Raw genomic sequence first — 14,949 nt, forward strand, 5'->3', positions numbered from 1 at the left:
TCCCAGTATGCTTTGATGGATGATGCTGGACTAGAATATCGATCTAAAGGCATCTAAAAGTACCAGGGGTGTGGTGGCCTCGGTGTTGTTTGTGATTTCCAGAGTCCAGAGAGAGAGAGATGAAAACAGCTCTCTCCAGCATTCCTGTTACTGATGAAAAGGGATGGAGTGACACTCCTCTCCCTCATTACACTCTTGGGACCTGCACAAGAACTCCCTCCCTTCACCTTTCTTCAGGGGTGGTAGAGGGGAGGCAGGCATGTTGATAATCATCCCTGCACCCACCACACCCTTTTTAGGGGGGCTTTGTGTCCAGAAATGGAGCAGGATCTTTCCTGGACAGTGCAAGACAACCAATCCAAAACAGAAACATTATGGTAAAAAGTTGTGAGGGGTCAGGAGACAGCAAAAGAAGTACTCAAAGTAATACGATTGCTTATAAGAGATTGCTTATAATTGATTGCTTATATAATTCATGGCTTATTCTGGGGTGCTCACCAATCTCATCTTAAATAAATGGTGAGGAAAAAAGATGGTTGCCCCAGGTTTTTCCTTCCCAGCTCTGACTGGCTCAAAATCCATTACTGAGCATCACTCACCATTTTAAGACAAGGAGAACACTACGGTGACATGTGGGGTGGTGGTGTATGGGACATCCTTTGTCGTCTATCTTCACGTAATCAAGGTCTGTCTGAAAGATGGAAAATACATGGAGAATGTATTCAAAGATCTTCTCCCCTACACCTTGGGTCTCATCTGCTGACAGATGGACAAAGGATTGGGTGGGAGTTCACTTTCTCTCCCACTGTGCTTCAATTTTTCCTGCTCAAGGAAATGGAGCATGAGGGAGAACAGAGGACTTTAAACATTTGTTGAATATCCACAGTGTGCCTGGGACACGCCTGGTGTAAGCAACAGGTGGTATCATTCTTGTTTTATAGTTGAGGAAACAGACTTGCGATCATTTGAGTGACTGAAACTGAAGGCATTTGTCTGAAGACACACCTCTAACAAACAGCAGACTCAGGACTTGAGCAAGGCTGTGGGTGCATCTTCAGAGCACATGATACCACATCGCGTAGTTATGCCCATGTGGGTTGCCCTCACGTCTACTTTGTGCTCTCCTCTTTGGCATTCAAAGAAGATTAGAAGTTGAGAACTCAAACTATTAAGGCTGAGATGCTTGGACAGTTGGGTGGAAAGCCTGGTGTAGGACAAGACAGGAGAAAGCTTGGCTGAGCTCCTTTCCTCTGGTGCCAGAGAAAACTTCTGGATCTGTGGTGCTGGTGACTGGGTCGTGATTTCTCCCACGTCCTTGAATCTCCACTTTGCAAGGGATCTTCCTATGACCTTGGATCAAGGTCTGGGGACCATGGAAAAGGGATGGTAGCCCAGACTAAAAGTGTTTTCATTGACTGATTCATTCGAAAATGCCTAATTCACTTGTAAAAGTGAACTAATGGTGGGTAGCCCACCTCCCAACACCTTACGATGCAGAGCGCCCCCTTTGTGAGAAAGCAGGCTTCAGGGCCATCACTTCCTGCAGCTAGCTATTCCCCTCACCTGGGAGCCAGGGGCAGAAAACACAGCACCCCGGGCATAGCTGTTCTCCAGAACACCCATCAGGCGCACGCCCTGGCCATGCTTGCCTTCTGCACCTGCTGGCCTTGCTGTGGAGTCTCTGTAAAGCTCTCACCTCCCCAGCCACCTTCTCTGAACATTTTCAGCTTCAAGTTTTCTCAACCAACCCTCCCTGCCATCTTCTATTTCAGCAATCACTCAGAATTTCTGTTCTTGTACGTTTTCACCGTGAAAGCCACTACAGGTTTTTTTGAGGTTCAGTGAAATTTGGGAGGAACAGATATAAGTGAGCAGTCACTCAGTTTGCATTTCTCAAGTCATGACCTTTGACTTGGAAATAAGGCTGCTTCCAGTTTACTGGGGGAAGTTTGACGACCTGATGAGGTATCCAGGTTAGGTGTGTAAATTAGTCTAGACTTCACCATGAGCAAGCTGCGAGACTTCTTTTGGCTTATTTCCTGTCCTGTTTTCAGACAAAATGCTTCTTTATAAACATCAGCTCAATTAATGATTCATCTAAAATGCAGCCTGCCCGTAGCAACTATATCCTTCCATAGATCTGTGACAGAAATACAGTTTCTGACCCCACAGAGCAGCATCGTTCAAATCAGCTACCTATGGAAAGCAGATCCAGGCCCTTTGGATAACTAACCTTGGTATCACCTGTGAGTTTAGCTCGTTAATGCTTCTGCCTTTCCACTTCAGATAATTTTTTCCTTAGATAGATTTTTCAAATATGTTGGTGCACCAAACCTTCCTGAAATGTTCTTTGACAGCATCTAATTTCTGGGGCTCCTGAGGTTGAGTGGGTCACCCACCCCACTCCGCTCCACCCCCACCGGGCTGAAGCAGGACCTTCTGTACGCCCTTCTTCATTAGAAACATCATCTCCACCTGCTTTTCCCCTTCCCAGAAAAACAATCAAAGCACGTGCCCAAATTTATTTTTTATTTTGCATACATAGGAAACAGGACCCTATCAAAAGAGAACACAAAAGCAAAAGAAGCCAAATGTTGCAGAGAGAACACAAGCACAGATTGGCTCCCGGTTTACTCCTAACCACTGACTCTCTAAGACATCAACACGCCAGGAGCTGGACTCACTCCGGGAGGGGGACACAGTCCACTGACGGCACAGAGGAAATGAGAATGGCCAGGAAATGTCACCACAAGTGGAATTTCTACACACAGTATGGGTGTTCACTGTAGCAGGGTTCTCATCCAGGTTCAAGGGAAAACGCAATTTTTCTTCACAAACACAGAATACAAAGCGGTTGAGCACTACCTAAATCATCCAGTCTCTGAGATCATTTGCTATCAAAAAAGATAAACAAAATTAAGTCATGGATATTTGGGTGCCTATTCAACTGCACCCGGATCCAATTCCAGGGGCATCTCTTACTGTGCTTATTTAAAAAAAAAAAAAAAAAGGGAAGGGAGAAATTCAAACTAAAAGTGCAAAACGAATGACCTGGAGGAAGAGGAACCTTCTGGACCCCTGTGGTTGTCCTTGGTTGTAAACGGCAACGTTGTGCTTTGTTGTCTCACTTGAATCCAGGACTCCAGTGTGGGGAGGAACTGCAGTCCGGGACAGGAGTTCGGAGGTCACAGGAGGGTGGCTGAAAGACACCATCAGCAGCATCTGTGTTTATAAACTGTGTTTCCAACGGTGTTCGTGTGGCTCCAAGCGTTTCCTGTGGAATTCCCTGGGAGGCTGGCAGACTCTCCATCTTTAGAGGGAAGGTAAGTCAGAGCCGTCGCTGCGGCCCCATCCCGATTTCACGCCCTCCCCTGATACAGAGATCCCAGTAGGAAAAGGACTCCTGGTCTGGGGGACTCAGCATCCACTGCAGTGGGATGTTCCCATGCTCAAGTTCAATGCGTAACAATTTCGCAAGAGGCTCCAATTAGCTCATTACAAAAATAAGCCCCTGCCCCCCACCCTATCCCACTACTAAACACACACAGGGATCTACCCACCTTGGCTAGGCTGCTCTGCCTTCCTATACACAACCGGTCAGATCTCAATCTGGGTTTAAACGCACTGTCAGCATCACTAACTGCAGAGGAACAGGACCTCCCTGCATCCCGGTGACTAGGGCTACTGTTGGATCCCAGGGTGAGATCTGTTTCTTAGCCAGGATTTGCATTTCCAACCACATCTTCTATTCTAATGTTGATTTAGTTGTCAGTGAGATCTATTCTGTACTTTTTGAAGAGATCTTCCTGCAGTCCTGGGATTTTGCATTCCTCTTTTTTTTCCAGCAAGCTTTCCCCTTGTCAGACACACACTTCTGCTGAGATCAAACAAACCACTGCAGGGGCCTGCTGCCCCAGGCTCAAAACCACCGGCCAGACCCTGCTGGAATTCCTCTCTCCCAGGGGTTGATGTGACTTCTCAGCCAGATGTGCCTCTCTGCTTTGCAAATGTCCATCACAACCCACTGCCGGGGCTGCCTCGGGGAAGGGTGTGGAGACCTCTGGTCATGACAAAGCCAGAGGGTGGCTGCCAGTCTGAGAAGACACTCTGAGTCTGACCTCAAAGGACAGGACTCTCTCTACAGGAGTGTCCGCAAACTCACTAAAAAACGGGGAAACATTTTATTTCTGCCAAGTCAGACCAAGAGCTCATAAAACGCAATGTTCCAGTTTGAGGCAGAGAGAAATTCCTCATAAACTTAAGTAACTTTCCTTAGTCATTTTCAGGTAAGTGTAGACATCCAACTTGGCCGGATTCTGGATCCTGTCATCTTGAGGAAGAGAGCTCTTCCAGCCCTGGCTGTGCAGAAGGGCGGCCTCCCTCATTCTTAGGAAGTAAACGGAGATAGAAAGTGCTAAGAAGTTTCTTCTACACCACAAGTCTAACGGCTTCTTGAAGAGGAAGGCCCACAGGACGAGGGGCTCAAAGAGTGGAGCCTGTGGGGCCTCGTTTCCACGAGCTGCCTGCTGCGTGCCTGGGAGGAAGCTGTCAAGGCTAGCAGCGGTCCCTTCCGTGTGCTCACTTGTGTTCTCCTGCACACACCAGCCCTGCCTTGCCTCATCCTCCTTAGTCTCTTCCCCGAGGATCTAAGGTGTCAACCCTCGGGGACTGTCCACACTCTGCCAGAGCTCGGATTACATCAGAAACAGAAGTAACAGAGGAGACACAGGGTGAATTCAAATATCGGTCCTCCGTGGAACACTTGAAAGGGGGCTGTGCTTGATTTGAAGGTATCAAAGAGGAATTTGCCCTTAGTGGCTCAGAAGACAATTCCTGGAAGCAAACGTTGATGGGGACAGAGAGGTGGAGTGACAGTGCCCCTCCCTGTTCCCCTGTGAGGTCGCACAGGCAGGTGACCCTGCTACTTGGCCTTCACCACCTGTTCATATGGGGGCGGGGGCGTATTGCAGTAAGAAGGGGGCGGTGGGTAGGCTGTGCTTCCCTGGGGTGAGTTGGGTTGGGCCTGGAAAGCCATCGCCATAGCATTCCCGGCAGGATTCATCCCTGGTCCTCCAGGGTCCGTGTAATATGGCAGCCCCGGCTGCTGGGCCCCTGAAAAGACAGATGAGTGGATGTGAGACAGCAGAAAAAAAACCCACTGCCCATCACAGCCAGGGCATGGCCAGGCTGAAGGGGCCATGGAGAACCACCACGCCAACAGTTCACTCGGCTGCCACGTATGGAGGGCTAGCATGCCCAGATATGGGGATAGGTGACAAGCACGAGCCCCGCGCGAGTCCCTGGCCTCATGGCACTTCTCCTGTCCCGGGGTGCAGATGGATGAAAGGGCACACACAGACTCACCAGGCTGGCTATGCGACGGGACAGACGGTAACGGGATCAGGCATGTTGGGGGTGGGTGGGCCTCCAGTGTCGCTAAACCAGAGCCTGAGTGATAAACCAAGGAAGCCCTGCACAGAGCTGGGGAGGCATGTGCTGAAAACTTATCCGCAGACCGCCCCGTGCACACTTTAGAGTCAAGAAAGCCAGGCAAGTAAAGTAGGCCAGCTTGCAACTATCTACCGCAGGAGGACCGTGGTCTCCTGACTCCTGGCCAGAATTATCGCTGGCAGCTCCACAAACCCCTTGAGAACCCAGTTTGCTGAGGTACATTCTGAAGTGTGGTCTCCATTCCCTTCTGCTGGGTTAACATTTTATCAGGGTGGCGGTTACCTGTCATCCGGGTGAGCCCAAGTTCATGGACAGGGCGGCAACCTATGGGAGCAGAAGCCGGAGGGGCGGGTGGATGCATCTACGGAATCTATTTGTCTTTGGCATTGCCGGAAGAGAAGCTCTCCAAGGGCAAGGCTACGGGATGCAGGCTTGGGTGCAGGACACGGTATTGTGGAGAGCGAAGAAGGAGACAAGAGGGAACAAGCTGGCCACCCTGTCCCAGATCTAGCCGAACTCTCATTTTAATGGGCAGAAATATTTGAGCTGCTGTTGTAGAGTCTATTTTTTAGATATGCTTACGCTGATCATGTTGATAACACTACAGAATACTGAATATATAAATAGAGAAAAAAATGTGAGCTTTGGGTATGTCCTGGGCTAGGCTAATTTTGTGGGTAGACTCAGGTCTATTTGAGTTAGGCCTCATTTAAGCCATAAAGATACTGGGAGTGTCAGTGAAGTCATCTCTGTATGCATATTGATTGGGTAGGGCAACCCCCACCCTCCACCTTTCCCCATCCCCCACAAATCTGTCTTGCCACAGTTTAATTGAATAAAGGTCAGATTACTGGGAGGATGCCCAGGGTGTCAGCAGGAGAGCAATAAGTCACAAATGCCACCTTCATCAACTGCCACCTTATCTCACACCTGGATGGCCCAACAGACAGCACCTGCTTCTATCGGTACATCTCCCACACGCTTGGGATGCATTTGTTTACAAGCCCATGACCAGCCATGACCAAGAGTTTCCCAAGGATAGAGATTATGACTTCTTTATCTCTGGACCCCTGTATATTTTATGCAAATAAAAAGTTACTTAAATATTTTAAAAAGCCAAGCAACTGTTTTGGTTTAGAAAAGACCAGATGAAAGTCTTTGACTATGAGAGCAGGAGAGGAGAGAATGGGAGGCTATAGGAGAAAGAGAGGGCTCAGGGGAATGAGAGGTACAGGAGAAGGAGGGGGGTACAGGGGAGAGGGTGCAGGGGAAAGAGAGGGTGTAGGAGAGAGGGTTCAGGGCAAGGAGAGGGTGTAGGGGAAAGAGCATTCATGGGAAAGAGAAGGGTGCAGGGGAAAGGGGTGCAGGGGAGAGGGTGCAGAGAAGGAGAGGGTGCAGGGGAAAGAGAGGGTGCAGGGGAAGGGTAAGGCCAATGAAAGCTTCATGCTGGGCCTGCTGGAGCTGAGGCAGCTTCCAGACTCCTGTGTAAAAGTGGGAATAAAAACATAGATTTGGTTACCACCACCCAGGAAGAGTGCAGGGAGAGAGAAAAGATGGCTGAGAAGAGAACCATAGCAAAGACCAACGTTCAAGACAGAACAGAACACAAAGCATGGAAGGTGGAGGAGAAGGACGCAAAGGAGACTGGGGAGAAAGAGCATCACCCAGTGAAGCCTGGGTTGGGTCATGGCAGCAAAGGGAAAGGAGAATCCTTAAGGAAGAAGTGACTGGTACTTTCCAATAATGCCTCGCAGAGGTCAAAATAAGAACTGCAAATTTTCAGTGGATATGGTTGGTATTTGGGATTTCTCATCAATAGGTAGTTTTAGCACAGTGACAGGCACGAACTGCAGTGGGGAAAAGGCTGTTCAGGGGATGGAAGGAGACGACTAGAGGAGGGGGTGGGTGGTAGCTGACAAGGAAGCAGGAAGAAGAAAGACGTATTTTTAAGGATGGGAAATGCTTGCAGTTGTTTGAAGGGTGTAGGGACACATTTACAGGAAAGAGAAAGGATTTCCAGGAAGAGTATAAGCTCAGTGAAGGCAGGGACCTCATAGGTCTGGTTCAACATTTGCAGCCCACTGCCTAGCAAAGAGCCTGGAGCACAAGAGGGCACGGGTTTGTTCTGTTGAATGTGCAAACAGACCTGTACAGGCAGCAGTTATGAGAAGGAGCACAGGGGGACCCATGGTTGTGTGGGAAGGAGAAGTGGGGTGCTCCCAGCAGCAAACCTCTATATGCAGTGAACCAGGGTTCTAGGTTATTTGAGCAGAGAGATTCCCAAATCCTCAGAGAAGAGATGGCCACAGATGGTAGCAAAATAGTGACAAGGAGTGACAGAGCCCACTGGCATGGAGTTCAATGTGAAAGGGACTTTACAAACAAGGGTGGAAGCCAGGTACCATCTCTTCACCCTATGCAGGTTGGACACGGGAGAAGAGAAATAGCCCTTCGGGACTGAAGGCTCATGGCAGATGGTGCAGTCAGAGACAGAGAATTCTGTGAAGAAGCTGGACTTACAGGAAGACTGTTTCTACACTAGTCGGAGAGGAAAGGATTCAGAGAGGTGAGTTAGACAATGTCAGCCTCACAGCTGCCCCTTCTGTTTCAAGCATTGAGCATCTGCAATGCCAATGTCTATTACATTTGTATTACATGTATGTACACATGGGTATGCATACATGTTATATGGGTATGGTAGGGGGACAGTAAGGGGACAGAAACGGGATCCGATAGAATTTTATACATATTCTTGAGGACACGGAGGCTCAGGAAGATGAAGTAACTTGCCAAAGCCCCACAGCTGATATTTGGAAGCACCAGGATTGAACACAAGAGTGTACTGGAAAGCCTAGTCTCTTTCCACTGGGACAAGTGTCTCTCACAAGAGGGTGATGAACGGGGGTTGGAAGTTCAGGCTAAAGAGGAATGGGAAAACCAGAGAAGACTAGTGACCTAACGGGCTTACATTGTGGTCTCCATCCTCCAAATCAAGGGCTTGACTAAGAACTGTCATGACACAGGCTTCCCACCTGGGCTGCACTCTGATCCCTGGCACATCGTCTTGTCTCCAGAGAACTGAAGTCACTGCATTCTTTAATGCCATCATCTCTTCCCTCATTGAGAGTCTCAGCACGATTTGAGAAGGGACTCTAGATTCAGCAAAGGTGAGTAAGAATATCTTAAAGACATCAGTTGACAGCAGCTCATCCTAAGTTGAACCATCCCACCTATGCCGAAGGATGGTCTGGCGGCCAAGCCTTCTTAACAGTGATCCTGTCACAAGTCAACTGAGCTGGGCCAATCTTTACTTGAGATGCAGAAGAATCTGGCTGGCAGCAGAGACTGGAGTGAACATGCAGGGAGAGGGGGAGATAGCCTCAGGAAGACCATGTGACCCACGAGACGTGGAAAGCTTACCAGCCCCAGGCTGTCCCAATTCCCAACAGCTTCCACGTGTCTTTGTAATTACCCCCACTTGGAGGTAGCCCTCACGAGTTCCAGGGCTCCTGCCAGCATTCTCAGTTTAATCAGAGCCCATATCCTGGCTTCCTACATCCATCTCCTCAAGGTTTAGGCAGGTCTCTCAAACCTGCCTAAAGAGGAGGCACGCAGTTCAACCTTTCCACTATGACTCAGACTTCCTATATTTATTCCCGCTCTTGGTCGAGGTCGCCATATTCCCCAATTCACTCACGGGACTATAAGCTAAGTTCTCTTATGAGGGATAACAGACGCTCCATAATCAGGTTCTTACCTACCTCAGTCTTGTTTCTTACCACCCTGCCTTATTCTTCCCTTCCTAACAAGAGTCTGGTTGCTTGTATCCTGCTCACCTCTTCCCTGACCCTCACCAGAGAGCATCTCCTGGCTGTCCCACATGCAGAACACTCCTCCGTCTCCACACCACCCCAATCCTAGCCTCTTGTGTGGCTAAATCCCACTTGTCTTTCAAGTCTCAGACCAGAATCACCAACTTCAGGAAGCTCCATCTCACCGCCTGCCCCTCCCTTTCTGGCTGGATTAAGTACCCTGTCTTCTTTGCCTCCAGAGCAGTGTAATTTTCTGAGCCTCCTGCACATGAGGATAGGCTCATTCATCTTGGAACCCTCAGAGCCCAGAATGGCACTTGGCATGTGATTTTCCGTAAATGTGTGAGATGAACGGCTGAAGAGGGATGACTGGTGCCGTAGCTCTGGACTTTGTCCCCGCTCTGCTGTACTAGGCACACTTGGCAGTTTCCTAAGAAACACTTATTTCTGATATGATAGGAAGAAAAGGCTGTCCCAGCTCCGCAAGCCTGCACCAACCCTGCCCATCACTCCTGAGGACAGAGGCATTCAATGATGACCTGAATTCCCTGTCACAGGCCATGGGGCTGCATCGGGCTGTGTATCTGTGCATCAGGGCCACTCACCCTGGAGGATAATAAGAAGCACTGGCAAGTGTGTCCTATGTATTTATTTATTAAAAAAAACAAAAAACCTTTTTTAATGTTTATTCACTTTTGAAAGTCAGAGCATGAGCGGGGGAGGGGCAGAGAGAGACGGAGACACAGAATCCAAAGCAGGCTCCAGGTTCTGAGCAGCCAGCACAGAGCCCGACGCAGGGCTCGAACCACGAACTGTGAGATGGTGACCTAAGCCGAAGTCAGATGCTTAACCGACTGAGTCACCCAGGCGCCCAAGTGTGTCCAATTTAATTGGCATTTTTTATGTTAACAGTAATAGCTCCTGGATATTGCTGGGAATTAGGACGGGACTGAAATATTGGAGTTGGAGAGGCACTTGGAATATTAAAGAAATAGAACAGATAGAAGGTGGATAAATTATGTATTCGTCAGGAATATGAACCCTTGGGTGAAAACACTTGACAAACACATGGATGGAACATGCTGGAAAGAGTGTGGTGGAGGTGGAAGGGCAGCAGGAACAGAGGATAGACCCTCACTGAGCCGCTAAAGGCTCCTGGCCGGGTAGCGACGCCAGCAGACATTTGCTAGATCTCTGCTCTTTTGGCTAAAAGAGTGAGTCCTGACAAGACACTGACTTGGTTGACCATTCAGGCTCCCATGGAGAAGAGAAACTGAGGAGACGGACTCAGTTCTGACTCATCTGCATAAGGGGCAAAAGGAACACTTCACTGTATGTGTGAAAACCAGAGAGAGAAGGCCAGGCAAGAACAGGTATGTGTCCACAGACTTGAGAGAGGTGATTTCAAAAACATTCCCCAAAATGTACTCGTGATTCTTTGGCACATAACTCTGGAACCCAAAGCATATTTTGGCTAATCAGGGTCCTCTGAGGTTGATGGCTTTTTCTATTTCTGTAAAAAACGTCATTGGGATTTTGAAAGGGTTTGCACAGACTCTGTAGAATGCTTTGGGTAGTACTGACATTTAAACAATATTAAGTCTTCCAATCCATGCACGTGGGATCAGTTTCCATTTATGTATGTCTTTTAAAATTTCCTGCAGCAATGTTTGTAGTTTCCACTGTACAAGTCTTTCACCTCCTTGGTTAAACTTTCATTTATTTTATGTTTTACTGCTACTGTAAATGGAATTTTTTTTTTAATTTCCTTGTCAGATCATTCATTGCTTATGTATAGAAATTTAACTGATTTTTATGTTGACTTGTTTCCTGATACTTTGATGAATTCATTTATTATACCTAGAAGTTTTTTTTGTCATATCTTTAGAATTTTCTTTTTTTTTTTTTTTATTTTAGAGAGAAAGAGAGTGTGTGAGTGGGGAAGTGGGGCAGAGGGAGGGGGAGAGAGAGAGAGAGAGAGAGAGAGAGAGGAATCTCCAGCAGGCGCCACACTCAGCGTGGAGCCCAACCTGGGGCTCGATCCCATGAGCTGAGCAGTAATCAAGAGTCAGATGCTTGACCAACTGAGTCACCCAGACCCAAATCTTTTGAATTTTCTGCATATGAGATCATATCATCTGCAGTTTTCTTTTCTTTATTATTATTTTATTATTATTTTTTTGTGTGTGGTGTCTTTGGTTTTGGTATTGGGGTAATGCTCGCCCTGTAGAATGTATTTGTAAGCTCTCCTTCCTCTTCCATTTTTTGGAATAGTTTGAGGATAGGTATTAAGTCTTCTTTAAATGTTTGGTAGAATTCACCTGTGAGTCCATCAGGTCCTAAGGTTTTATTTGTTGGGAGTTTTTTGATTGATAATTCAAATTCATTATTAGTAATTGGTCTGTTCAGATTTTCTATTTCTTTGTGACTCAGTTTTGGAAGATTATATGTTTCCAGGAATTTATTCATTTCTTCAAGGTTGTCCAATTTGTTGGCATATGATTTTTTGTAGTATTCTCTTATAATCCTTTGTATTTCTGTAATGTCAGTTGTTACTTCTCCTTTATTTCTGATTTTATTTATTTGGGTCCTTTCTCTTTTTTTCTTGATGAATCTGGCTGAGGGTTTACCAATTTTATCTTTTCAAAAAACTGGCTCTTGGTTTCCTTGATTTTTTTTTCTATTGTTTTGATGAGGTAGTTTCCTTCTTTAAAAAAATTTTTTTAATGTTTATTTATTTTTGAGAGGGGGAGAGGGGCAGAGACATAGGGAGACACAGAATCCGAAGCGGGCTCCAGGCTCTGAGCTGTCAGCACAGAGCCTGACACAGGGCTCAAACTCATGAACTGTGAGATCATGACTTGAGCCGAAGTCAGATGCTTAACTGACTGAGCCACCCAGGCACCCTGAGGTTATTTCTTTCTATTCCCCGTTTGTTGAGTGTATTTTATCATAAAATGGTGAATTTCATCAAGTGCTTTTTCTGCATCAATTGAGATAATCATGTATTTTTTTTTCCCTTCATTCTGTTGATGTGGTATATTATACTGACTGATTTTTTATTTGTTGAACAATCTTTGCAATCCAGGAGTAAGTCCCATTTGGTCATTTAAAAATACTGCTGAATTCTGTCTGCTTGTATTTTGTCGTGGGTTTTTTCATCAATGTCTACTGGGGACAATAATCACCTGTAATTTTTTCTTGTAGTGTCTTTGTCTGGCTTTGGTGTCAGGGTTATTAATGCTGGCCTCACAGAATGAGTTAGGAAGAGTTGCTTCCTCTCCAATTTTTGGGAAAGTTTGAGAGAGACTGTTATTGGTTTTTCCTTAAATTTTTGGTAAAAATCACAAGTGAAATCACCAGGTTCAGGGCTTTACTTTGTTGGGAATTTTCTGATTACTGACTCAATTTCCTTCGTAATTATAGGCCTATTCAAATTTTCTATTTGTTTGTGATTTAGTCTTGGTAGGTTGTGTGTTTCTGGAAATATGTTCTTTTTACCAAGCTAATCCTTTTTTTTTTTTTTTTTTTTTTTTTGGTGTACAACTGTTCATGGCACTCTCTTATAATCCTTTAATGTCTATAGAAGGTAGAAATGTCCCTACTTTCATTTCTTTCCTCCCTCCCTCCCTTCCTTTAAGTAGTCTTCATGCTCAGCACAGAGCCCAGTGAGGGGCTTGAACGCAGGACCTGAGATTAAGATCTGAGATCAAGAGTTGCACACTTAATTGGCCAAGCCACACAGGCACTCCTACACTTTCATCTGATTTTAGTAATTTATGCCTTCTCTTTTTTCTTAGTCCATCTAGCTAAAGGTTTGTCAATTCTATTGATCTTTTTGAAGAACCAATTTTTTATTTATTTGTCCTTTTATTTTTCTTCCTTATTTCATTTAGCTGTTATTTTTATCATTTCCTTTTTTTCTGCTAGTTTTGTGTTTAGTCTGTTCTTCTTTGTCTAGTTCTGTAAGTTATAAATTTAGGTTGCTGAAGTCTTTCTCCTTTTTAATCTGTGTCTAGCTATAAAGTTTCTCTTCCCTTTAGCATCACTTTTGCTGACTCATAAGTTTTGCTATGTTTTGTTTTTATTTTCATTTGTCTCTAAGTATTTTATAACTTCCCTTGTGATTTCTTCTTTGATCCACTGGTTGTTTAAAAGTGTGTTGTTTAATTTCACAATTTTGTGAATATTCCATTTTTCCTTTGGTTAGCAATTTCTAACTTCATCATGTTGTGGTCAGAAAAAATACTTTGTATGATATATATTTTGTTAATCTATTGAGACTTCATTTGCTGCCTAACATGCAGTCCACCCTGGAAAATGTTTCGTGTGTATGACTGTGTATTCTGTTGTTGGGTAGAGTATTCTGTATGTCTGCTAGATCTAGTTCATTTATTTTGTTCAAGTCCTCTATTTCCTTATCTTCTGATTTTTCTATCCGTTATTCTCCAACTATTATAGTACAACTGGCTATTTCTCCCTTCAATTCTGTCAGTTTTTGCTGTATTGAATTTTTTCTTAATATAGAATATCCTTTGTCTCTTAGGACTTTTTCTATTTAACTTTATTTTGCATGATATTAATATAGCCACCCCTGCTCTCTTTTAGGTACTGTTTGCATGGAATACATTTTCTTCCTTTCATTTTCAACCTGTTTGTGTCACTGAACCTGAAAAAGTCTCTGGTAGACAGCATATAGTTGGATCATGTGTTTTTATCCATTCTTCCAATCTCTTTTGATTGAAGGGTTTAATTCATTTGTATTTAAAGTATTCACTGATAAGGAAAGACTTCTGTTCATGCTATTTGTTTCCTATATGCCTTATAGTTTTTCTGTCCCTCATTTCTTACATTACCATCTTTTTTGTTTTCAGTTGATTTTTTGTAGTGAAATGCTTAATTCCTTTCTCATTTCCTTTTGTGTATATTGTATAGCTATTTCTTTGTGGTTACTATGGAGATTATATGAAACACTCTAATGTTAAAACACTGTAATTTGGGGGCGCCAGGGTGGCTCAGTCGACTGAGCGTCTGACTTCAGCTCAGGTTATGATCTCATGGTTTATGAGCTCAAGCCCCGCATGAGGCTCTGTGCTGACAGCTCAGAGCCTGGAGCCCGCTTCAGATTCTGTGTCTCCCTCTCTTTCTACCCCTCTCCTGCTCTCACTCTGTCCCTCTCTCACACACACACACAAAAAAAAAAAACTTAAAAAAATTTTAAACACTGTGATTTGAATTTATACCAGCTTAATTTCAATAACATACACAAATTCTGCTCCTTTACAATTCTGTCCCTTCCCTTTCAATGGCTGATGTCACAAAATTACATCTTCATATGTGATGTACCCTAAAACATAAATAATTATTTATTTTAAATGCATTCATCTCTTTTTTTTAAATATGAAATTTATTGTCAAATTGGTTTCCATACAACACCCAGTGCTCATCTCAAAAGCTGCCCTCCTAAATACCCATCACCCACCCTCCCCTCCCTCCCACCCCCCATCAACTCTCAGTTTGTTCTCAGTTTTTAAGATTCTCTTATGCTTTGACTCCCTCCCTCTCTAACCTCTTTTTTTTCTTCCCCTCCCCCATAGACTTCTGTTAAGTTTCTCAGGATCCACATAGGAGTGAAAACATATGGTATCTGTCTTTCTCTATATGACTTATTTCACTTAGCATAACA

At 45.1% G+C, this 14,949-nt stretch overlaps 1 protein-coding gene and 1 long non-coding RNA gene across 2 annotated transcripts in view; one reads left to right on the plus strand and one right to left on the minus strand.

Annotated features, from left to right (window-relative positions):
- Positions 1 to 2,515: 2,515 nt before the first annotated feature.
- The window catches only part of VOPP1 (VOPP1 WW domain binding protein), a 108,340-nt gene continuing 95,906 nt past the window's right edge, over positions 2,516 to 14,949 (minus strand). Inside the window, exon 5 of the mRNA XM_030307689.2 lies at positions 2,516 to 5,112. Coding sequence (XP_030163549.1) covers positions 4,922 to 5,112 — 191 coding nt within the window. The 3' untranslated portion in view covers positions 2,516 to 4,921. The remainder of the gene's footprint in view (positions 5,113 to 14,949) is intronic.
- On the plus strand, positions 7,733 to 9,892 carry LOC115508713. Its single transcript, XR_003967091.1, has 3 exons — positions 7,733 to 8,017; positions 8,475 to 8,618; positions 9,723 to 9,892. It is a non-coding gene; the product is annotated as an uncharacterized LOC115508713 (long non-coding RNA).

Source organism: Lynx canadensis, chromosome A2, assembly GCF_007474595.2.
Source record: "Lynx canadensis isolate LIC74 chromosome A2, mLynCan4.pri.v2, whole genome shotgun sequence".
Classification (NCBI taxonomy): domain Eukaryota; kingdom Metazoa; phylum Chordata; class Mammalia; order Carnivora; family Felidae; genus Lynx; species Lynx canadensis.